Raw genomic sequence first — 22,257 nt, forward strand, 5'->3', positions numbered from 1 at the left:
TTGTGGGTCACAGGAAAGAAGTGTTGGGTGTTTTCTTGCACGTATAGATGTCTTCAACAAGCAAGATCTTCAGTTCAAATATGACCATGGAACTGATATAACTCAAAAAAGAAAAAAAAAAGTGTAATAGAAAAGCTTAGATTTTTATTAAATCAGCTGCTGCCTTTTCTATCTCTAATTTTCATGCAAGCATAGATCACCCTAACTTGTAATTTGTAAGTGTAATAGACATGAGGTGTGTATATCCTGAAAATACATAAATTCAAACGAAGTCAGACACTTATTATAATTATTGCATATATGACCAATATATTACATTTGTTCATATGTTTATTCCATGTTTGGTGGTAAAATGTGATCCATTCTCTTGAATGAACTAGCTAGTAGTTTATCTTGTTATGCTCTTTGTTGGGATTTGATTATTTCAGGATATGTAAAATATTCATCATGCCCTCCCACCAAGTGTCTTGCTTTTAGCGACTCTTCCTCCCAGTCTGTCTTATATATTACAGTCAATATTGTAAGAACACATGAAACTTGAGCAGCTAAAAGTCCATAACATAGTCCCAAAAATTCAAGCTTCCACACAAAGGCTAGAGCTACAGCCACTGGTGCCCCCACCAAGTAAAATGAGTAGAAATTAATACCAGCTCCCACACTAGGCCTTGCACTTCCTCTAAGAACCCCACAACATGTTGTCTGTGGACAGTTAGCTATTTCGCAAAGCCCAATGATTGGTAAGGCTGCCATTGTTAGTTCAAACACCTCAGTATCTTTTGTAAAGACTCTGATCCATGATGTTCTACCTATAGTTGTCCACAACAATCCCATTGTTGAGCTTAATAGGGCAAGTCCAATAGCTACTCTGGATGACAAACAGGCCTGGCGGGGCCTGCCCGCACCGAGTTCATTGCCAACTCTGGTTGAGATTGATGCACTGAGAGCTGAAGGTAATGTGTACAAAAGAGAGGTTGTTTGTATTACTATAGCTGATGCTGCCAGTGCAGCCTCAGGGTTTTTCAGGTAACCAGCTGAAAGAGTCATAAGCTCATACCACCACCATTCTAAACATACGGCCAAGCAACTTGGAATAGCAAGTCTAAGTAACATTCCCCAATCCTCCCCTTGTGGACCATTGTTACTTGCTATTGATAGTAACGGCATACTCAAAGCTGGAGAAGAGGCAGACCTTGTACAGAACATGTAGGATACTAGGAAAAATAAACTTACGAAGTTTGTGATAATAATGGAAAGTGCAATTCCCTTTACTCCGAGATGGAGATTGAAGGTTAAGAAAATAGTGACAGGGAGGTGTAGAATTGTTGCTAGTACTGTACACCACATAAATGGCCTTGTAGCGCCTTTACTGCGTAAATATATACGCAGAGGCTGAAGAAAGCTATTGGCAACTAGATCAGGGATAGCATAGAAGCAGTATAGACTTGCGATTTTGGTTATTTCACGGTTTTGGTGTAGCAAAAGCATTAGGGGCTCGAGGTTAAGCCAAAGCAATGTGATGGGGATGGATGTGAAAAGCAACATGAAAATGGTTCTCTGTAGAGTTAGAGACACTATAGTTAAGTTTCCTGAACCAAAAGCTTGGCTACAAAGTGGCTCCATACCCATGGCTAAGCCTGAAAGAACAGAGTAGCCAGTGATGTTGGTGAAACCAATGGCTAATGCACCACCGGCTAGCTCTATGCTGCCAAGCCTTCCCATGCACACAACTGAGATCATATTCCTGACATAGTTCACCAATCCCATTGCTAATATTGGGAAGCCTATGCTTGAAATTTTCTTCAACTCCTCTATTACCTGTGACAAATTTGTAGAATTAGTGTAATCATGGATATATAGAGTAAATAGATATGCATTTAGCTTTACATCAAATATGTGGTAGTTTTCTTTAATCTCACATGAACATGCATGCTCGGTTTCTATTGTTTAATCATTCTCTTTCATTACAGTACATCTCTGTAGTCTATACTCCATACTTTCCTTACCTCTGGCAGTTTCAGTTGCTTATAATTATGTTGCGGTGCCATATATATATACAGTACTGTCACACCTTTCTTTTGCCGATTCTTAGTATCAGTTTGGAAATGGATAGGGGTCAACAAGTAATGATATAGTGATCCCTACGTGCATGTCATGTATTCATGCATGCATGCAAGAGATGTATATCTAGAAAGGGAGAGAGTTTATATCTATGTATAGAGAGAGAGAGAATTAGAAGTGGCTAATTGCTCAAACAGAGTAGGAAGCGAGGGGATTCTTATAGAAGTGGAAGGTGGTGGGGGGATTGGCATTACAGAGTACAGACTATACAGTAAAAGAATAAGAGCTCAAAATTTACACTTACATTAACCACCTGGTTTTAACATATTGTATAGAAGATTCAGTCTAATAATTAAACCTGTATAATAAGGCTTAATTAAGGGATTAACATCTCTCTTCCGTGGAGCTAGTTAAAGCCACATTAAGGCCATGCTTTGTCATTTTGCCAAAATTATGATAGCAAATCCTCGACTCTTAAGAGAGAATCAAGCAAATATGCAATCCTACCTAAATCTATCTTCAGATGAAGAAACTTAGTGCTCCAGAATGGTGTAATCAGCTTTTTACATTTTTCTAGAGTACAGTAGATGAGTATAATCATCCATTAACATCATGCTAATAATGCATTAGTGCTCGCCATCAATTTTTTGATTATTAGGCGGGGCTATCTGGTCCTGGACTGTGATATGATCGCCCCAGTACCGTTATATATCTTCATCACTCTACAGTAATTATATGATTAAAGCTTTATTAGCAAATTGATGATATCTAACTGTCACTCTAATTCTTGCACAATCAATAGAGAAATCCTGACGACATTACTTCTAAATCATGTCGGTCTCTTTTGTATGTGCGCAGCGCGACTTGGGTAGATCAGAATTTCAAAATAGTCGAGATTAAAAAATGATTTTCGTAAATCAGTTTTAAAGAGTTGTATTATATAATTTCAAAGAAAGACTTGTTCTTTTTTCCATCTACTTGCGAGCTTAAGAAAGACTTGGAAGTGATATAAAGATATGCAGATTAAGGAGTGTCACAAGTTGGATCTGAAATGATTAGGCGAGTAAATTAAGTAACTAATTAAGCTAGGGAAGGCCGAAAGGAAGTCTACAGTTTAGTCACAGTTGAAGAAGGAGGATCTGGTCGATGTCACCATACAAGTATACATTTTTAGACACTACACTAATTTTCTTTAACATGTTACCATAAAACTTATGCTATTATGGACTAAAAGTCTCAAACCAAGAGGAAGCCACATCACACCCATCTTTGTCCAGTATATCTTTTAATTATTTAGTAAATCGCCCCTGCATTTAATTATTATTGTTTAAAATTATATTCTGCATGTTTTTATTCTAGATCTTTTTTTTTTTTTTTGACGGAAAAAGATTGTATTACTCAAATAAATCTGCTAACAAGTGAGACTCCAAACCGACAGGAACAGACCTCCTGTCAAAGCTACGACCTGGACATAACAATGACTCTCTCGTTAACCAGTGAGCGGCCATGTTGGCAGATCGTGTAATAAAAAACAATTCAATGTTTAACTCTACTAGCATTCTACGGCACTCCATAATGATACGACCAAAAGGAGACCGTAGAGTAAGCTTACTGCGGATAGCTTGCACCAAAATGAAACCGTTTATGTGGATTTGGTTTCACCAAATGTATAGTCAAAACAGTTGACCATCCTCTCATTGGAGTAGCATTTGTGTACAGTTAAAATAATGATTCAGATGGGGTAGAATTGGATAAAAGGTTCCGAAAATCCTAATTTTGAATTAAAATATCCTAGATATCATAATTTGAAAATGTGTTCTCATATAAAACTTCAAAATATTATATCACTATATATATCAATATATCACGTAGTTTTATAATTTATAACTATAAACATACATGATATAGTATTTATGTTGAATTAATATTATATAACGTTATATCGTCTGACTCATAAGTTTGATTTATATGTGCTATATTATTAGTTTAGGCTTAGAAAAATAATAACGTTACATTATATAACCTTTCTATTTTTGAAAATACTAAACAACGTAATGTTAATATGATATTTGGCACCATATTTTTTAGATGTAGTATTTGAAATATTATATTAAATATTTAGTCTATTTAACATATGAAAATATTAGACGCCAAGATTTTACATTATTTAACATCTTTTATATCTAAATATTAAATTTTATCTAATAATAATATCTTTATAAGTCTAATTAACATCCAAAATGGATCTCAACTAGAGGAGGATCTTAGAAGGGGCAAGAGGGGGTAACTGACCCCCCTTAATTTTATTTTTTTTAATATTATACATATTTTTAGGTTGTAAAATTGAAATTGACCCCCATAATTTTTTTTGTGACCCCTTTTATTTTTTTTTACAAAAAAATTGACCCCTCTTAACTTTATAGTCAGATCCGCCACTTATTTCTCAACTCCACCAATTCTGAAGTCTTGGCGGTGACTGAACAACTAATTCTCTCTAACCAATTGTATCTCAACGTCTAAAGCTCAGGTTGTTGAAAAATGAAAATATCAACGGAACATGCTCCACTCATTGATGGTCTCCGACTATATAAATTTGGTGATGTTGGTTGTTCTAGCCAATGAGCTATCTTTCGGTCCCAAAAGTCATGGGGGCAATTCAAAGTAATAAGCTCAACAACAGACACAGTTTTCTCCCTCCCTCCCTACACCACTTTTAGCCTATAATATTACTTAGTTTTTCTTCCATGGACTGATCTTTAGGTTGAATGGTTTGTTTAATGTGGGATCTCAACTATGATGCCTAAACTAATTATAATTAACCACCACTCTCAGTAGTAATCGCTGTGCTAAACCACCATGTCTGCAGCTTGCTTGTACCATATATGTGGCCCTGCAGCCAACTTCTTTTTAATGTCATTTCTTGACAAGCAAAAGATGGTTCATCTTTAAATATTATAATTATAATTTAAAGATTCAAGTAGTGGAGATAAATAATAGAGTAAAATCAATGTGAAGCACCTAATTTAGCATCAACACGTGTGCTTTGCTTACTCTGTTTGCTCATGCTTTACATTTTCTGTACACATCTCAGGTCCAGTACATTCCACTACCAGCTTCTTCTAGATTTCCCCCGCACACGCAATGTGTTAGAATATAATAAGATCCTGCTAAGCCCTCCTCCGATCCCAATACCTTGAGGTTTTTAGGGATTTGGTCACTTAACATGGTATAAGAGCTTAGGCTCGCGAGTACGGTTACTGTTAAAAACACATGCATGCAAAAATGCAATCTAGCTCATGCATGCAGACGTGCAGTGTACAAGAACCAAACATGTGTGAGGTGCATTAGAAGTATGGAGTACACTACAAGCTTGTTAATCAAAATATCATTCGTTTAGGAGAGACCACACAGCTAGAAGTATATGATTAGTCATCTGAATAAGCAACTTGTATTTTATGATGGGATTGAAGAAAGTGGTTCCTTCTACTACTCAACACTTTGATAGCTAGATGTATTATCTTGATAATATTATAATTAAGAAAGAGAAGAAAAAAGACTAGTTGTCTACTTAATTGGTTGGTTAATTTGGTCCCAACATGCCATGTGATGTTCCTAATGATAAATGAAGAATCCTTATCACTTGATGATGCTATTGAAACAGATGATCCATCACTTAATGTGTTGGATCATGGATCACTACAATTTACTGAAAACAAAGCAAGACATGCTTGCCAACATCGAAAGGCTTGTTAATTAGTAAAACAAGATTTAAAGATTAGCATGTGAAGAATGAGGTATTTCAGTTTTGAGCTGATTCACAAGCCTTGTGACTTGACATTATCCTAAGTTTCACCATTTTAATAGTGCTATGATCATAGCTAGCTCACAAGTGACGAAGAGATTATTCAAGTTGATTTCGAGGTTTGTTTAAGTTGAAAGTTCAGTTAGATCTTTCATAAATGGAGAAGCACAAGGCATATGGAGGGTGAAAGGAATAAATGTATGTATTTAGGGTTTTATACATGATGATCATGTGAATAACTTGTTAGAATTGACAAGCCTAGACAACTCATTCAACACATGGCTTAACCATCTGATCTGCTGCCTTCCCTTGAAAAGATGACTTCTCATAAACTTTCTCAACTTACTTCTACAACTTAATGAAGCATAATCAAGGTCTAGCTAGTTAGATAAGATAAGTAACAATGTATTGTTTGGACATGCAATAATTAAATTGATTGCTCATATATTGTGTCCCATATTAGTTTTGTAAAACACCAAATCAAAACATCCTGTTTGTTAGAGTTGTGACTAAAAGTTTAAAGGTTAGTGAATTGGATAGCTTACCTCGGGATGGGCCTAGTCCAAATGCCGGATTCACTAGGCAGGCTCATTCTCATACCCAGACCCAATGTAATGGAAATTAAAATACATCTTCCTCATTTTTGTGATTATTTATTTAGAAAAGAAATATAATATGGGAACAATAACTTTTTTTCTAAAAAGTACGTATTAATTCTTGGCTCAATTTTAATATTCTGTTATATAAATTGAAATAATAATTTAAAAACATTTTAAGAATATTGGTCATGTAATATTATTAGAAAAAGATGGATTCTTATTACAATGACTTATGTTACTTAAAATGTAATTTAAATGTCATTAAAAATATAAATTTATGCATATACTAATATGTAAAGAATATAATAAGTCTAGTTTATTTTTTTAATTTATTATTGTTGTGTTTAGTTTAGGTGAAATATAAATATACAAACATCAATATGTTCTTTCAAATTTTTTACTTTCAACTGATACTCATAAAATAAAAAATCATAATGTCTTATATATATTGTTAGAAAATTTATTATCGTATACATATATATATATTAGTGATATTTTATAAGTTTATATTTATTTACTATAAATTTTAATTATATTAGAAAATTTATATAATAAAAGTTATTCACAATACAAAAGTTATATTGAAAGCAAAGTATATAAGAAAAATTGAGTTGAATAAAAGTGATATTCAGTGAATTAGGATACTAGCATCACGAAGCTACTATGTATATAATTACTCCATTAATTTTATTTACAGTTTTGAAGGTATTATTATCGACACTCAGCCACGTTGTCGGAGAGAGGCAATACTCGATCGGACGTGGGTGTCCACAATTCAAACCCTCCCGCGTCCCGCCATTGTCGTAGCGTCGATCCTGGCGAGTTTCATAAACTACTACTACTAGCACTTATTATCCCGTAAAAATGTCCATGTTGAAAACCCTCTTACCAATCGCGCTCTTGCCTCTTTGTTTTGCACATCTCGCAAAATCAGGTACTATAATTTTGTTTTTGTGCACCTATGCTTATACTATTCGTGTTAATAGTTGATAATTTTGATTTTTGTAATTTGCAGATGATAATATCCCGACTCTGGCTTTTGCTTTTGGTTGGTTGAATGATAATGACACTTTTGTGGCGGGAGATGTGGCTACTATTCAGGTTATTCTACTCGGAAACTACAGTGCTCGTAAAACAAATCATACTTTTAGTCCTAATGTCACGGTTAATAATAAGATGGGGAATAGCTCTTTTGTTTCGGGTGTGGCTTGTAATTTTGGAGGTGATGTTAGTACTTGGACCATTACCTTTGTTCCCATTATGGTTGGATTGCTTCATGTGCTTATTGTGGATGACAATTTCCATGTCTTCGACTCCTCACTGCATTTTCATGTCAATCCTGGTTAGTCTTTGCAGTCTTAATTTTAGTTTAAGTTAGTCTTGCCAATTTTTTAATATTCTCGGTGCTGCACGCTTGATCTAATGAAATTTGTCAAGTAATGCTTTAAGTTGTTACCGACTCTTACATAGCAGAAAAAATTCAATCAGACTATAATACTTTCATTATAAATGAGGCTTGTCTGCTAGTATAGTCTTTTGTGTTTGGAGAGTCCATTGAGGCGATATTAAACTAATATCTATGTATTGATCAAGTGCTGGGGATAGAAATCAAGAGTCCATCACCTGGTAAACCAAAAGATGTTTTATGGGCTTGTCTAGTAAAATGTTCCAATAGGATTTATACAAAGAGAGATCACCTGTGAATAGGATTGATGTGAAGGTTAACAACTAGTAAAGTGTATTTGGTAAACAATTTGGAGCAAGCAGATTTGCCAGTACCGGAAGACAATACAATCTCTTTAAACATATCAAGTTATATTTTCGTCTTCCTTTCGGCCCCTTGGGTATTCCCTATATACAGTCCTCTTGTGGAGCATTGTGGAGATATTATTTCTTAAGAGGCTCCTTGTATAGTATGTGTATGTAGATATTGATCAGTAATTCAAAAGAAATGTAACAAGACTATGCCAGACCCTGTTTTGTATAAAAGCATTGCATCTGAATTAATGGTATAGGGAGTTAAAGATCTCCTCATCTTGTCTTTAAGTTATTAGGGTTTGTCTCATTCACACAACCATATATTTGTATTGCCCTAGTGGAAGTACTTCTAACTTCTAAGCGTGTTAATGTTACGTTTTGAGTCTGCTTCCTATTGCTGACAGGGGGGTTTGTCTTGTTCGCATTTTAGATCACTTCAGTTGATTTGCCTTTTTAGGCAGTTCAGACTTCAGCAGCTGATTTCATTGTCCTAAACAAAGCATTCGTCCATAACATCTGACATATTAGAGAGTGCATTATTGTTTTCTTGCATATATTTTTAAAATTTGCAATAAAGAGAGTAAAATTTCCTCGGGGTTGAAAAATGCACTGTAATATTGACACTGCTATAGAATTAGTCAGGTTTGATCGGCTTCTTGCGCTTATTTCAGGGCTCATTTGACTTGATATATCAAATAAATTTTTTGGAATAGTGACAGTATTACTGCTCTTTGGAGCCCCTTTGTTTAGGACAATAAAATTAGCTGCTGAAGTCTGAACTGCCTAAAAAGGCAAATCAACCAGAACACATAACATATTAGAGAGTGCATTATTGTGTATATTCTTTTTCCAAATATTCAATGATATAAAATGTATTTCTTTGATGTTATGCCTGGATATAAGATTCTAGGTTATTAATCCAGAGACTAGGTAGACCTTTAGAAGGGACTGTCAAGTGATGTTAGAGGATATCATCATTCAAGAGTGCTTATCTGTAGCTTGGTGACTTTTTGTTATCCAGCAGAAAAGTTTGGAAAAAATATTTTTCTGTGATTCACACTTTTAAAATTCACAAGGAGCGATGTTTCATGTTTGTAATTGGGTCACAACTTATAAATAAGTGGTAATGGTATAAAGGGCCAGAAGCCAAAATGTAAAGCATTGAAGGAATATTTTTTGTTTTCAAACTGCGGACTGCTTAAGTAGGAGGAGACTTGTTAATAGCAATTATACTGTAATATTCCCTTGCATCAATTTTGGAAAAGTTCTCATCTCTATTAAATTAGTCTTAATAGTCATGGAAAGTTTTAATTATAGGGAGATTGTATCCATCTGCTGGAGTTGTCTCATGGAAGGGCCAGACAAATGAATTTGTGGCTGGGACGTTGGCTACAATTTTGATACTTCCTAAAGATGCATTTGGAAATAATGTCACTGCAAGTAGTGAAGGAACCAATGTTTCCAGTTATAGCTTGTCTGTATCATTTATGAACGGATCTCTCGCGAGTCTTCTCAATGTTACCAATAAAGGTTGGAATGAATATGGGTACGTCCAGATTGAGTTTATTCCTGTAACTGCTGGAAGCCTCTTACTTGATGTCAAAGAAGCAAATCAAACCCTGATAGGATCTCCATTGATGTTCAAGGTGATTCCAGGTGAGTATTATGTACACGAACCTCTGAATGTGTAAATTTGATTTCATTATTTAAAAAACGGAAGAAAACCTGTACTATGGGAGTAGCAGCAGACTAGAAATATAGCCTCTTGCATTTCAAATTTTAAACATGAAACTTAACGAAGTATAGTTTATTATAGTTTAGGCAATTAGTTACTTTTTGATATTTAATATCAAGAAGCTACTTGCAGATGTCATCTGGATGGTCAATATGATGATTTCATATTCTGTTTGTCTTTACTTTTTTACAACTTATATAAACTTACATAATGTCTTTTATTAACTGGAAACTTGATGTTACCATGATATGTCTATTATCTTAGTAAATGACTATTATCAAAATGGATTTCTGTTGCACTTAATTTTAAAATATATCAACCCTAGTATGTATTATTCTCCAAATATTTGTGTAACATTCTACCAAATCAATTAATTTTAAAATAATTACTTTGCAGGAATGTTGGATGTTCCCAGTTGCGTGCCTCAATGGAAAGCTGCAACAAGTTTCTTCCAGCTTTTTTCAACTATGGAAACTCATATACATCAGAGAGATAAATATGGAAACCTTGTCCCTGGATTTTATTCATTTGACATTGAAGTTATTGAAAAGGAAACCAATTTATCTATGCCTGTGGCTGATTTGCGCTTTTCAGAGGTGGTGCCAGGTATTCAATTGTGTTCTTTCAGCTTAGCAGAACCAGGGAACTTCACACTCCTGATAACTGACAGAGAGCAGATTAATCTCATATCCCAAGTGCCATATGATTTTACTGTATATGTAGGTGCGTTTTCAGCTTATGCATCTGTTGCTACTTTGAAAACCTGCCATCACATGCTCGTGATGAGGCCTTATCCTCATTTTTACTTATTTGCAAGAAATATTGGCTATTGCAGTTTCAATCTTGATGGATCACTATTTGAGGATAATACATGTATATTGCAATTGAAACAACTGCTGAAATATCAAGCAGATGCACCATTGCCTGTTCAATAATGAATTTTAGTTTTTCTCTCTATCTATGGGTTTAAAAGAAGCCTTGCAAAGTGCACGCATTTAGAATATGTCAGTAACAAAAAAATCGCGACAATTATACCTGCCAACACACAGACTCACAACCGAGTATAAAATAGACATTGTTATTAATATATTAGCATAGATTTAGAAATAAACTTACTAGGTCGATATGCTAATATGTGCTAATCGAAATTTATGCTGTATATCTACTTTAGTTCTCCATGCTGCACTGGAAACATATTTCATACCTGGTGGCCGTTAGCTTTACTAATTCTCCCTTCAACGTGATCACTATAATATGTCAAGAAAAAAATGTGATGATTTCTAAATTCTTATAGTCAGTGAGGGCTCCTCTCGCATTCTAGATGTATAAGATAAATCTTTTTCAGTATCTTCTACTTGCTTCCAACTCATGTTTGAATTTTTATAGGTTACTGTAGTGGCTCTCACAGTATTATCAATGGATCTGGTTTGAATGATTCTGTTGCTGGTGAAGTCTCAAAGTTCTCTGTTTTTTTAAGAGATTCTTATCAATATCCTTCTCCAATTGAGTTAGAATGGCTTCAAATTCAAATTTTGCGAGAAAATGATACTCAATATGTATGGTCTAGCATAAATCCTAAAGACTTTGTCAATGGTATGAAATATGAAGATTTTCTTTTTTCATTCGATTAGTATTCCTTCGATGTTGTTCAAACACATAATCTATGAAACAGGTAGTTCAGTACCACGGAAAATGAGTGTGGATACATTCTCACAGACTGATTATGCTCCATCAGTATATTTGAATAACAATGTAAGAAGAGATACTTCCTTTTTCTGCAGTCATCCCTCTTTTTTCATTTATCTTACACTGTACAAATGCTAATACTGGATTGTTTGCATTCAGTCTTCCAGCAACTTGAATGTCAAAGCTAGTGAATTTGAGATCATTTATAAGCCTGAAAAAAGTGGGAGATATCATATACATCTATTCTGCGGAAATGTTCATTTGAATAGTGGCTATCCAATCAAGAAGGTAGTACACGCAGGTACTTTCGTGTATCAATACTTGTGTAATTTTAATTTATTGCTTTAGAATTATTTGACAACGACACTAATTTGAGGAGACAGCTAAATTTGTGAATTTCTTAGAATACCTCTATAGTTGCTCTTGTCTGAAACCTCAGCTTGTGATTGTTTATCATGCTTAAAGAATTTAGATTTTAACATTGGATTTTTAATCAAACAAATGATTGACACACCCCAAACATTACATTTCAAACTTCTTGAAGCATATTATATACTGTAATTTGTACGACCAATTTAGTTAGGTATATTGATGATTAGTGCTAAAATGATATAATAGATAAACTGTACACAACAAATACATAGCAAAACTGTTTTTTAATTTAACATTTTTCATGTTGAATATTGATGGCAAAAATCTTCAAAACATTTTACTTGTACTACACAAATTTTTGTATTTGCTTCTATCTCCTATTTTAAGCACACACAGAACATAATTATTTCAGTTTGAAGATGATTTGGTTTATAGATATCCTTAACTGTGTAATTTACACAATTTTTTTTAATGTTTTCAGTATCTATGTGTCATCGAAACTTTTGGATACCTTGAATTTTAAAATTTTAAATGCATACTCATTGCTGCAGGGGAGGTTAATACTTCCATTTCAGGAGTTGTAAAATATGCACCAAGGGTACCTATGCTGATTAATAATGAAATAGTAGTGAAGCTTATGGATTCTTTCTCTAATCCTGTTGTCTCTAACCAATCAAAGCTCAATCTAGAAGTTAGTTCGACAAATAAATCTGAGCCCTCAATTTCAGAATTTGTCAACAACAATGATGGGTCATACACTGTCCTCTATATGCCAAAGGGTATTGGAAATTATGAGATATGCGTTACATTTCATGGAATCCACTTTCTTCCTTGTCCATTTGGGGTGAGAGTTTACAGTGGTAAGCATGAAAATTGCTGCAATATTGTTTCGTTAGGATTTTGATCTCTTGATCTATGTTCTTGACATCTGAATTTGATGCATGTCACTTTTGGATATAGTATGTACATACCTTTGCTAAATAGTTGATATATCCGTGGATTTACTGCTTAACATAAACCATCTCAGCACTCACCCCCCTTAGACTTGGTACATTAGATTGGGTCCTGTATTATGCTTGTATATCCATAATCCATAATTTTAGAATGAGATTATTTGTTGCAGGTCACTATGCCAATGTATAAAGTACTCACTGCATAGTTTATTTTTAAATTTTTGCTTAGTCACATAAACTTGCAATAATATCAATACTATTTTTAAACTTGCAATGATTTTCACTTTACTCCTTGCACAAGTTTGATATTATTACAAACCTGTTCAGTTGACTACTTTCCTAAAGCTGAAAATGACCTTGTGTCTGTCTGGGAGGATGAATCAATTGCATTTAGCACTCTCGAAAATGATCGTTTTGGTGGGAATAATGCAAGTATAGTTCAATATACACAGGTAATTTCTGATTCTAGGGGTAAGAATATAGTCTGTTATCCTGTACCATCCAATCTGTTTCAACAGATCACTTTACTTTAGCATCTCCTGCAAGGCACATTTACTATATTAAATACTATTTCACTAAGTAATGTTATAATTCACGACTTTAACATTCTTCGGAGAAAGTCGTAAACTTTTGCCCCAGAAGCTTGCTCTTGGTAACATATTTATATTGGCAGCCAAGTCATGGTTCAGTTTTGCAATATGGACATCTATTCAGATACACACCGTATAAAGGATTTAATGGGAACGATTCTTTTTCGTATGCAATATCTGATGGAAATGGCAACAATGCTTCTGCGAATGTGAATATATCTGTCCTTAGCATCCCTCCTCAGTTTGTTTCCGTCCCTATTCTATTGCAGGCAACTGAAGACATGATAAGCCCAACATTCGGGTAATGTATAATTTATATTTGATATAAAGAGGGTATATTCAATTGATTACAACAACATGTTTGGACTCATGTCCCATTTTTGTTACTTGCAGTGGTTTCTCTGGACTTAAGATTATCTATTCAGATTTAGCAGAGAACATATCTGTAAGACTTAGTGCTCACTTTGGGACAGTATTCCTCTCTCCTATGGTGATGCAATTCTGGCAGCCAATGTGGGCAGAACTTTCTGTAAGCAAAGGGGTTGAGAAAGCAAAAGAATTAATTTTAGAGGGTCGGCTGGAAGTAATAAATTATGCCCTTCAGTTTGTTCAATACTTTGGGTAATATATTGAATTTTTCTGCATGATACTTGAATATTTGTCGAATGTTTTCGTTCACTTGTATAGTATTTAGGTACACTTGAATCTTCAATACTAGCTCTTGAATCTTTAATATATTAATAACTTAGGTAACCATAAGTATAATCTTGAAAAACTTCGGTCACTATCTCAATATTAATCTTGTGTTAATTATCTGATAGTACAGAAGTAGCCCAACTTCTCATTAATATCAACTTATAAGTAAATTTTGCATGATTTACTCTTCAGAACTTGAGGCAATGCATTCACGTTTTTTGTGAGAATGTTGTTTTGATTTCCCCTTCATTTTATCTCATGTTTGATTCTGATTATGTTAATATTGTGGAATGACTTTCCGTGTTGGTTGCACCAAACCAGAGATGAGAACTTTTATGGAGATGATGTCATGCGAGTCTCTACCGTGAACAGAAATGGAATGAATCATATAGAGGTTCCAATACTCGTAGAACCTATTAATGATCCTCCTTCTATCTATGCTCCTGAATTCATCATTTTCAAGGAAAAGAAAAGTGACGAAGAAGTATTGATTTTCGATACAGAAAGAGACAAGTTCAATTTCTCTGTTTGGGACCCAGATCTTATTTTTCCAGGTATGTTTAAGTATGTGCAACTTTTGTATAATTATAATTAGGATATGAAGACAAATGTACTCTTTCCTGGTTTGAATATATGCTATTTTCTTTTAATGACGGTTAGGATTTAAAGCTGGACATTAGGTCTAAGCCTTCACAGTATTGTATAAGTCAGTCATTTACATAGAGACATCCAGTTAGTTATAAACATCAATTTGCTGCCAGGGAAGAAATAATTGACATGATAGTTTGTAAATGCTAAAACAAATTTGTATTCTTCTTAAGAAGCTAGTAAATTCACATGCCCTTATTTGTAAAAAAAGTAACAGTAGTAATAGGGAAAATAGGTCTTGGGTCTGGGTATGGCAGTAAAAAAATATGGTTTGTTTATTAATAACAATATAGAGTTAATTAGCTTAGAAAACAAGCTAGAGCTAGTTAAAGCTCAGCTCAACTTAGTTACAGCCACAATAGGATAACCAATAGCCAATTATTTATGTATCCTATGTTACTCAGTCGATGCCTGTGAATCTGAATAAAAAATTGTTTACATCTACCTATTGTCCTCAAGAGCATACAGATAATTTAAATTTAAACATCATTTGAATTCAGATATATTATATTTTTTGTGGAACTATATGAAATCACATGGAAACTTTAATAGTACTACTTTTACATAGATGACTTAAGAATGCTTTAGCACCAAGTCACTTTTGAGATTCTGAAAGTAACCACTGGATTTATGATACATTTTGAACTTAATTAATTGTGATCTTTTTTATTTAAATACTCTATGGATTGTTGATTATTTGTTCTTACATGTCTCGCGCTCATTGGTTGCTTTTACTCTCAGGAAATGATACTCACGTGTTGGTCATGTTCTCTGTGGAAGTCAATTCTGGATCTATTTCTACTAATTTACCATCTGAGCTTATTGTTACTACTGAACTGAAGTTGATGGGTAGCTATCAATGGCAGCCACTTCAGACCTTTGTTACAATATCAAAACATTTTAAAGTTAAAGCAAAAGGCATTAGATTTCGTGGAACAGTACAAGAATGCAACAGTGTCATGCAACAGTTGTCATACCATGTCAGTTCACCTTTGAACCTTTTCTTCATTTCATTCTCACTACAGACGTTCTCCGTTTACATAGTTAATGCATAAGTACATTTCTATATGATTAGGTGGCAACCGAATATATCATATAAGTGGTGTTTCTGAGGATTAGTATCATGCTCTTACTGTTTTCCTAGTATTGCTACTGACATTAATTGGTAGGTTGAAGGGATGTACCTGGCATTCATCTGAAGAGTTCCTATGTTGATCAATCGGTTCTTTGTTGCAGGGCGGTGAACATGATAATGTCCTCAAAATTACAGTTAATGATATGGGGAAGTATGGGTGTTTTCCTGATTGTTCTGAAATGATGTCAAAGCCTCTTTTTGCTGAGGCTATTGTCATGTTAAGAAGGGGAAGATTGATGAGTTCAGTGGCAGCTCACTGTAAGTTTGTTTTTATTTTTCTGATCCTAGGTTTGTGCTGCTAGATAACTTGCTAAGTACTCTTCTGCTATCTTGTTAGAATTAAATTTATATATATATTAAAATTCTAACCGTATTCCTAATTAAATATACTTTCAGATTTTATAATTAGAAAGAGGGATAAGTAAAATTAAGGGGGCGTAGGAGGGTAGTGAGTTGTGTATATATCAATATAAGACTCTGGCTGCATCTATCACCACAATAGCATGGCTCCTTTTATGTAACTAACTTGGTCTCTAAGCTGCAAACAGTAAAGTTGATGTCACACTCGTGCTCTATCTTTACAGTATATAAGGCATTTACGTGATTTGCATTTTTTATCAAAGAGATAGAAGAAACTGCTGGCTTAGAAATTCCTTGAAGACCACATAAAAAGAAAATTTGTTTACTACTATTGCCCCCTAATTATACGAATATATGCAACTATCAGATGCAGAAATAATTTAAGTGGTTCCTTGTTACTGTTATAAAATCTGATAGCATTCATAAACACGTGTATATTGACATACCTGATGTCTACTTTGTTTCATTTGACAGCTCTAGGATCTGCAATTATGTTTGAGTTTATTGCTTTGTTCTCTCTTGGTATGGTACTCATGCTATTCACATGCAAATGTGCGCTTGTTCTTGTACGTGAAAGAAAGGGAAGGCAAATTGATCAAGCCCAGAATGTTGAGCTCTCTGGTATTCAACATGCTTTCAAGGAAACTGTAAGTATGCATTATTAGTATCTTCTTGTTGATGGTCTTGGCACTGTTGCATCGATGTCTTGAGTGATCAGTTATAATCTTAAACTTGGATCAACTATATTATTAAACTTGCAGTGCAATATTGTTTGTACAGTTTTGTCTTTATTGTTTCTATTTTTCATGAAATGAAATATATTTAAGTGGTATACTATGTTATAAATTCCATCAGCATACTTCAATATAACCTTCTATCTAAATAAAAAGATAGGTTCGACTCACAGCAGCCTTTGACATTAAATGGCAGATATGTGCAGATTCATCTGAAGACACAAGTCACTTTATAGGATGTTGTTCCAGCTCTCCGTTGTTCAGCCGCTCTCGTAGGAATTTCCGCCAGCAGTAAGTGTTTATTTAGTTACATATTTAAAAGTTTTGCAGTCTAAACACAAATTGATATAGAACTTATACTATGTAGCTCCCGAATATATTACTGTCTTGTTATGTTTTTCTTTTCTTATAAATTTGTGACTTATTCCTTAAATTTGAATATTGATCCATCTGTGCAAAATTCAATTTCAATTGGGGTCATAAATTTAGGGATGGAAATGTTAACAAGGGATCATCAAGTTTATCTCAGTCTTCAAGCGACCAACATAAGGAGATTCCTTCTGGTTTATTATCAGTTGCTGCTGGAGATGGTCAAAATAACCTCCATAATAACAAAACTTGAACCATGAAGAATTTCAAGCCATTGAATTTTTTAAAGTGAAGTATGTAAAGGTGCAATTTTATAGTTGGTTTTGATGTTCATTGTCAAGATAATGTGATCATATATATTCACGTACTGATGGCGTCATTCTTTGCAGTCCTAATAGAATTGTCAAAGCAGAATAATATGTGAGAAGCTGTTAAATTCATCCAGCATCATTGTAGTTTCCACAGTGACGCACAATAGAGGTGCCATATCCATTGATATCAGTTGATTATGAGCGTCGAGCGGGCTGCTGTAATTGGCTGCAATGCTCTATGGGAGGTAACCTATTCTTCAATTGCTGCTGCATTTATGCAATGATCTTTCTCTTTTCTAATTTCTAACGTTCGACTAAAGGCGCTTGCATAACTCATTGCCTTTTTCTAGCCTATGGCAAATAAGCCTATATTTTATGTAGCTTGGGCATGCAGTGATGCACTAGTATTAGTAATATTCCGAATAATTTTCATTGGTATGTCCTAGTTACTGTGTTAAATGCTTTTTTCTTTCTCTCTTCTAATGCCAATTTGGCAATTTTTGTTAATTCTATCTCTTGGTTTTTTTTGTGCCACTTAAATATTATAGCTACTTTAGCACCTTAGCCCCTAGCTACAGTTGCTGCTCTGCATTAGCTACACTTTAGCTAACTACAACACTTTCCGTAGGGCTATAAGTAAGTCAAAAAAGAGCTGTAGATAAGCTTCTATCGTTCGTATACCTATATACGGTATAGTCACTAGCTTTCTTTTCTTTTGCACCTTTAGTTTAGACGTTTTTATATCTGAAATTGTTTTTAGTTGCAGCTCTACAGCTGAGTTACATTGTTAACTTTGTTTATAATTTAGTGTCCCACAAATACTTTAAGTTGGTAGCCATCTGTTTAGATACAATGTAGCCAACAGCTATTGCACTTAGCAGTTAAAAACTCAACAGTATCTTATAGACAGTGCTGTTACTTCTGTTCGTGTAGGCACCCTATAAACAAAAAGATTGCTGCCCTATATATCTGATGTCAATGAACTCATTTATAAGAATTTTTCCAATGAGGAGCAATTGATCTTTTAGCTAATGACCATTTTAAGGAGAAGGATTCTAATTTCACTATACTGATAAGAAGTCATTTTTTTGGTAGCTTAGATATTAAAAATTTAAAACCAGAAGATTGACAATGTAGTTAAAAATATTTTAGATCAAATTTCTGCTGTGTTTACCAATTAAAATCAGCTTGTTGAATTGTATGACTTAATGCTGAAGTTTAACAAAGGCTGCTGTTGTGTTTTAGTTGATTAGAGTTTGTTTTCTAGTTTAGGTCTCTAGCTGGGTAGGTTTTAGGGAAGAGAAGCTTTTAATTTCTTTTATAATTCATAAAATATTTGGATGTTTGTGTTTGTGTTACATTCCACAGGTTAAGAGACACAAACTCCATCAAAAGGCAGAACCTGGAATCTCTGGAGGCTACAAATTCCAAAGCTTATGGAGTTTATTTGCTACAAACCAAGAAATTATTGTCCAATTCTTTGAGACTGAAAATTGGAGCAAAGAAGAGAAACTTGTTGGATACTGCCCTTTTTCTCCTGATAAATGTTTAGGAAAGTGAATATCCTCTGTAAGCTCAAGGAGTTGATCTTCTGGGCTTTCATGTTCTGCATAAGCATAATGGAGGCACCATAGAGGTCCCACACCCACGCTCCTCACTTGATCATGAGGTTGAGCTGGCTGTTGTCGTTGGCCGAAAAGCTCCAGATGTTTCTGAATCGCTGCTATGAATTATATTGGAGGTACCTACTTCTTTCTCCAAGCCCTTAAACTTGTATTACTCAATCATATTTATTGTTTTAGATGTCTGATTTTTTCATTTCATAGGTCTTCCATGTTGTGTTACACATTTTAAAGTTCTTGGTTTCTTGTGTAGCGCAAACTTTTGTTAGTTTTATCACGTTATCTTATTCATGTCCTGTGTCCTGATACGAATTTATTACACTCTTGCACTTATAGTGTGTAGTTCAAATTGTTGTTATTGATGCTAAAAGGATGCTTGAAGATACCTTTTTTTTCTTGTTTTGGATAGTAATGCTACCACTTTCTTTCTGAGTAAATGGTGCTCTACAAGTTTTTGTTTCCTCAGCACTTCTTGTTTTCTTTTCCCTTTCCTTATGCAAATTGGAAAATCTATTTCAACTTCTGTGCATTAATTAAATTTCTTAATATAGGTAAGAAACTTTAAGCCTACCAGCACTTTTCACTCGAGGCAATGCACATTTATCCATAATAATTTGCTATATTACTGCGCATTACCTTTGTCCTGCGTGTGTGTGTGTTTTTTTTGTGTGTGTGTGTGTGGGGGGGGGGGGGGGGGATATTTTAAACCTTTTAAAAGAGCACATTTAAATTCTAAGGAATCATTTATTAATCATTACTACCGAAAGCAGAAACTTAAACTAGTTCTTTCTTAGGCTATGTACTTGCCTTGGATATGCCTGCAAGGGAAATTCAAGGTTCGGCAAAGGTTAGTTTATTTGAATTTGTTATGCAACTTCATTATAAAATTATTATCTCTCCCTTGTTTAATGGAAAATTTTCGAGACATTAATTATACTGCGTTGGAATGTAAATTCCTCTTAGTCCAAAAGCATTATTTCCGCCCACTTCAGTCTTAAAAAATTGGTGATGTTGCTTCTATTATTTGAAAGTCGACACCGATATATGTACTTGTATAATTTAAGCTCTTTTGCCTGTTTGGTATGTCAGTCTGCAGGTCTTCCTTGGACTGTGGCTAAAGGGCAGGACACCTTCACGCCTATTAGCTCTGTTGTAAGTATAATTCTTATTGAAACAATTGCTTTTCTTTTTATATAAACCTGTGACTTTTTCCTTAAATTTTAATTTTGATCCATCTGTGCAAAATTTAAATATCAATTAGGGTCATAAATCTAGAGATGGAAATCTTAGCAAGGGATTATCAAGTTTGTCTCAGTCTTCCAGAGACCAACATAAGGAGGCTCCCTCTGGTTTATTATCAATTGCTGCTGGAGATGGTCAAAACAACTTTCAAAATAACAAAACTTGAACCATGACTGAATTTCAAGCCATTGAATTTTTTTAATGTGAAGTATGAAAGGTGCAATATTATAGTTGGTTTTGATGTTTATTGTCAAGATAATGTGATCGTATATATTCACGTACTGATGGCGTCAATTTTTGCGGTCCTAATAGAATTGTCAAGGCAGAAGAATATGTGAAAAGCTGTTAAATTCAGCCAGCATCATCATAGTTTCCGCATTGAGGCACAATAGAGGTGCCATATCCATTGATATCAGTTGATTATGAGCGTGGAGCTGGCTGCTGTAATTGGCTGCAATGCTCTATGGGAGGTAACCTGTTTTCGCTTGCTGCTGCATTTATGCAATGATCTTTCTCTTTTCTAATTTCTGACGTTCGACTAAAGGCGCTTGCATAACTTTGTTCCACCAATACTTTAAGATGGAAGCCATCTGTTTAGATGCAATGTAGTCCACAGCTGTTGCACTTGGCAGTTTAAATCTTAACAGTACCTTATAGACAGTATTGCTACTTGTGTTTGTGTTTAAACAAACAGATTGCTGCCCTATATATCTGATGTCAATGAACTCATTTATAAGGATAAGAAGTCATATTTCTTTTGGTAGTTCAGATATTAAAACCAAAAGATTGACAATGTAGTTAACATTGGCATGATCCGTGTTGAGAAAACCTCACAGTTGACATCCATATGAGAGGAGCATGTGCTCTAAAAATATTTTAGATCAAATTGCTGTTGTTTTTACTAACTGAAATCAGCTTGTTGAATTTTATGATTTAATGCAGCAGTTGAAGAAAAGCTGCCGCTGTGTTTTAGTTGATTAAAGTTTGTTTTGTAATTTAGGTCTCTAGCCAGGCAGGTTTTAGGGAAGAGAAGCTTTTAATTTCTTTTATAATTCATAAAATATTTGGATGTTTGTGTTTGTGTCACATTCCACAGGTTCAGAGACACAAACTCCATCGAAAGGCAGAAGCTGGAATCTCTGGAGGCTACTGCTCAAAATCCAAAGCTTATGGAGTTTATTTTCCACAAACCAAGAAATTATTGTCCAATTCTTTGAGACCCAAAAATTGGAACAAAAAAGAGAAAGTTGTTCTCTTTTTCCCTGCATGTAAATATTTAGGAAATTAAATATCCTCTATAAGCTCAAGGAGTTGATCTTCTGGGCTTTCATGTTCTGCATAAGCTTATTAGTTTTCTTATATTTTTGCTAGATAGCATAACATTAAATCTTACAAAGCAGTAAAGTAAAAGAAGGAACTAATTTTAACATTTGAACCTACTGGTGCTCACCATTTCCAACATTTCTAGTGTATAGTCAAGCTACATTTGAAAATGAATTTCCAGGTCGGTAGAAAATTGGTTATTAAGGGTTTTCATTTTCAAATTACAACATAATTAAATTCTTAGTAAGTTAACATACATGATAT

The 22,257-nt window shown here is 34.2% G+C and overlaps 2 protein-coding genes across 6 annotated transcripts; one reads left to right on the forward strand and one right to left on the reverse strand.

Moving 5' to 3' along the window:
• Positions 1 to 352: 352 nt before the first annotated feature.
• LOC108195667 (protein DETOXIFICATION 55) lies at positions 353 to 1,894 on the reverse strand. Its single transcript, XM_017362641.2, has one exon. It carries the CDS (start codon positions 1,762 to 1,764, stop codon positions 397 to 399), a length of 1,368 nt encoding a protein of 455 aa, XP_017218130.2. The 5' UTR covers positions 1,765 to 1,894; the 3' UTR covers positions 353 to 396.
• A 5,231-nt stretch (positions 1,895 to 7,125) lies between these two features.
• On the forward strand, positions 7,126 to 22,031 carry LOC108196566 (protein GAMETE EXPRESSED 2). 5 transcript variants are annotated; one of them, XM_064081402.1, is made up of 24 exons: positions 7,127 to 7,393; positions 7,475 to 7,801; positions 9,535 to 9,873; positions 10,349 to 10,675; positions 11,339 to 11,545; positions 11,625 to 11,704; positions 11,798 to 11,939; positions 12,562 to 12,870; positions 13,291 to 13,415; positions 13,637 to 13,854; positions 13,947 to 14,174; positions 14,571 to 14,803; positions 15,639 to 15,877; positions 16,134 to 16,290; positions 16,867 to 17,039; positions 17,323 to 17,417; positions 17,616 to 17,798; positions 17,885 to 18,051; positions 19,175 to 19,547; positions 20,223 to 20,275; positions 20,518 to 20,580; positions 20,690 to 20,887; positions 20,983 to 21,140; positions 21,767 to 22,031. In XM_064081402.1, exons 1-17 carry the CDS (start codon positions 7,324 to 7,326, stop codon positions 17,746 to 17,748), a joined length of 3,402 nt encoding a protein of 1,133 aa, XP_063937472.1. In that variant the 5' UTR covers positions 7,127 to 7,323; the 3' UTR covers positions 17,749 to 17,798; positions 17,885 to 18,051; positions 19,175 to 19,547; positions 20,223 to 20,275; positions 20,518 to 20,580; positions 20,690 to 20,887; positions 20,983 to 21,140; positions 21,767 to 22,031. The 5 variants fall into 5 exon arrangements, with proteins under 5 accessions (XP_063937475.1, XP_063937472.1, XP_017219391.2 ...); XM_017363902.2 differs by lacking the exon at positions 20,223 to 20,275; XM_064081403.1 differs by lacking the exon at positions 20,223 to 20,275 and having other exon boundaries at positions 17,616 to 17,788.
• Positions 22,032 to 22,257: the final 226 nt, after the last annotated feature.

Source organism: Daucus carota, chromosome 7 (assembly GCF_001625215.2).
Source record: "Daucus carota subsp. sativus chromosome 7, DH1 v3.0, whole genome shotgun sequence".
NCBI lineage: Eukaryota > Viridiplantae > Streptophyta > Magnoliopsida > Apiales > Apiaceae > Daucus > Daucus carota.

What these genes read in the sequence shown, in the direction of transcription:
- LOC108195667 (XM_017362641.2), bottom strand. Translation starts at nt 1,764, where the DNA reads ATGGGATTGGTGAACTATGTCAGGAATATGATCTCAGTTGTGTGCATG.
- LOC108196566 (XM_064081402.1), top strand. Translation starts at nt 7,324, where the DNA reads ATGTCCATGTTGAAAACCCTCTTACCAATCGCGCTCTTGCCTCTTTGT. An exon ending in CAGTATATTTGAATAACAAT is followed by an intron (nt 11,705 to 11,797) that starts GTAAGAAGAGAT and finishes GTTTGCATTCAG; the next exon opens with TCTTCCAGCAACTTGAATGT. An exon ending in CCCAGATCTTATTTTTCCAG is followed by an intron (nt 14,804 to 15,638) that starts GTATGTTTAAGT and finishes TTTTACTCTCAG; the next exon opens with GAAATGATACTCACGTGTTG.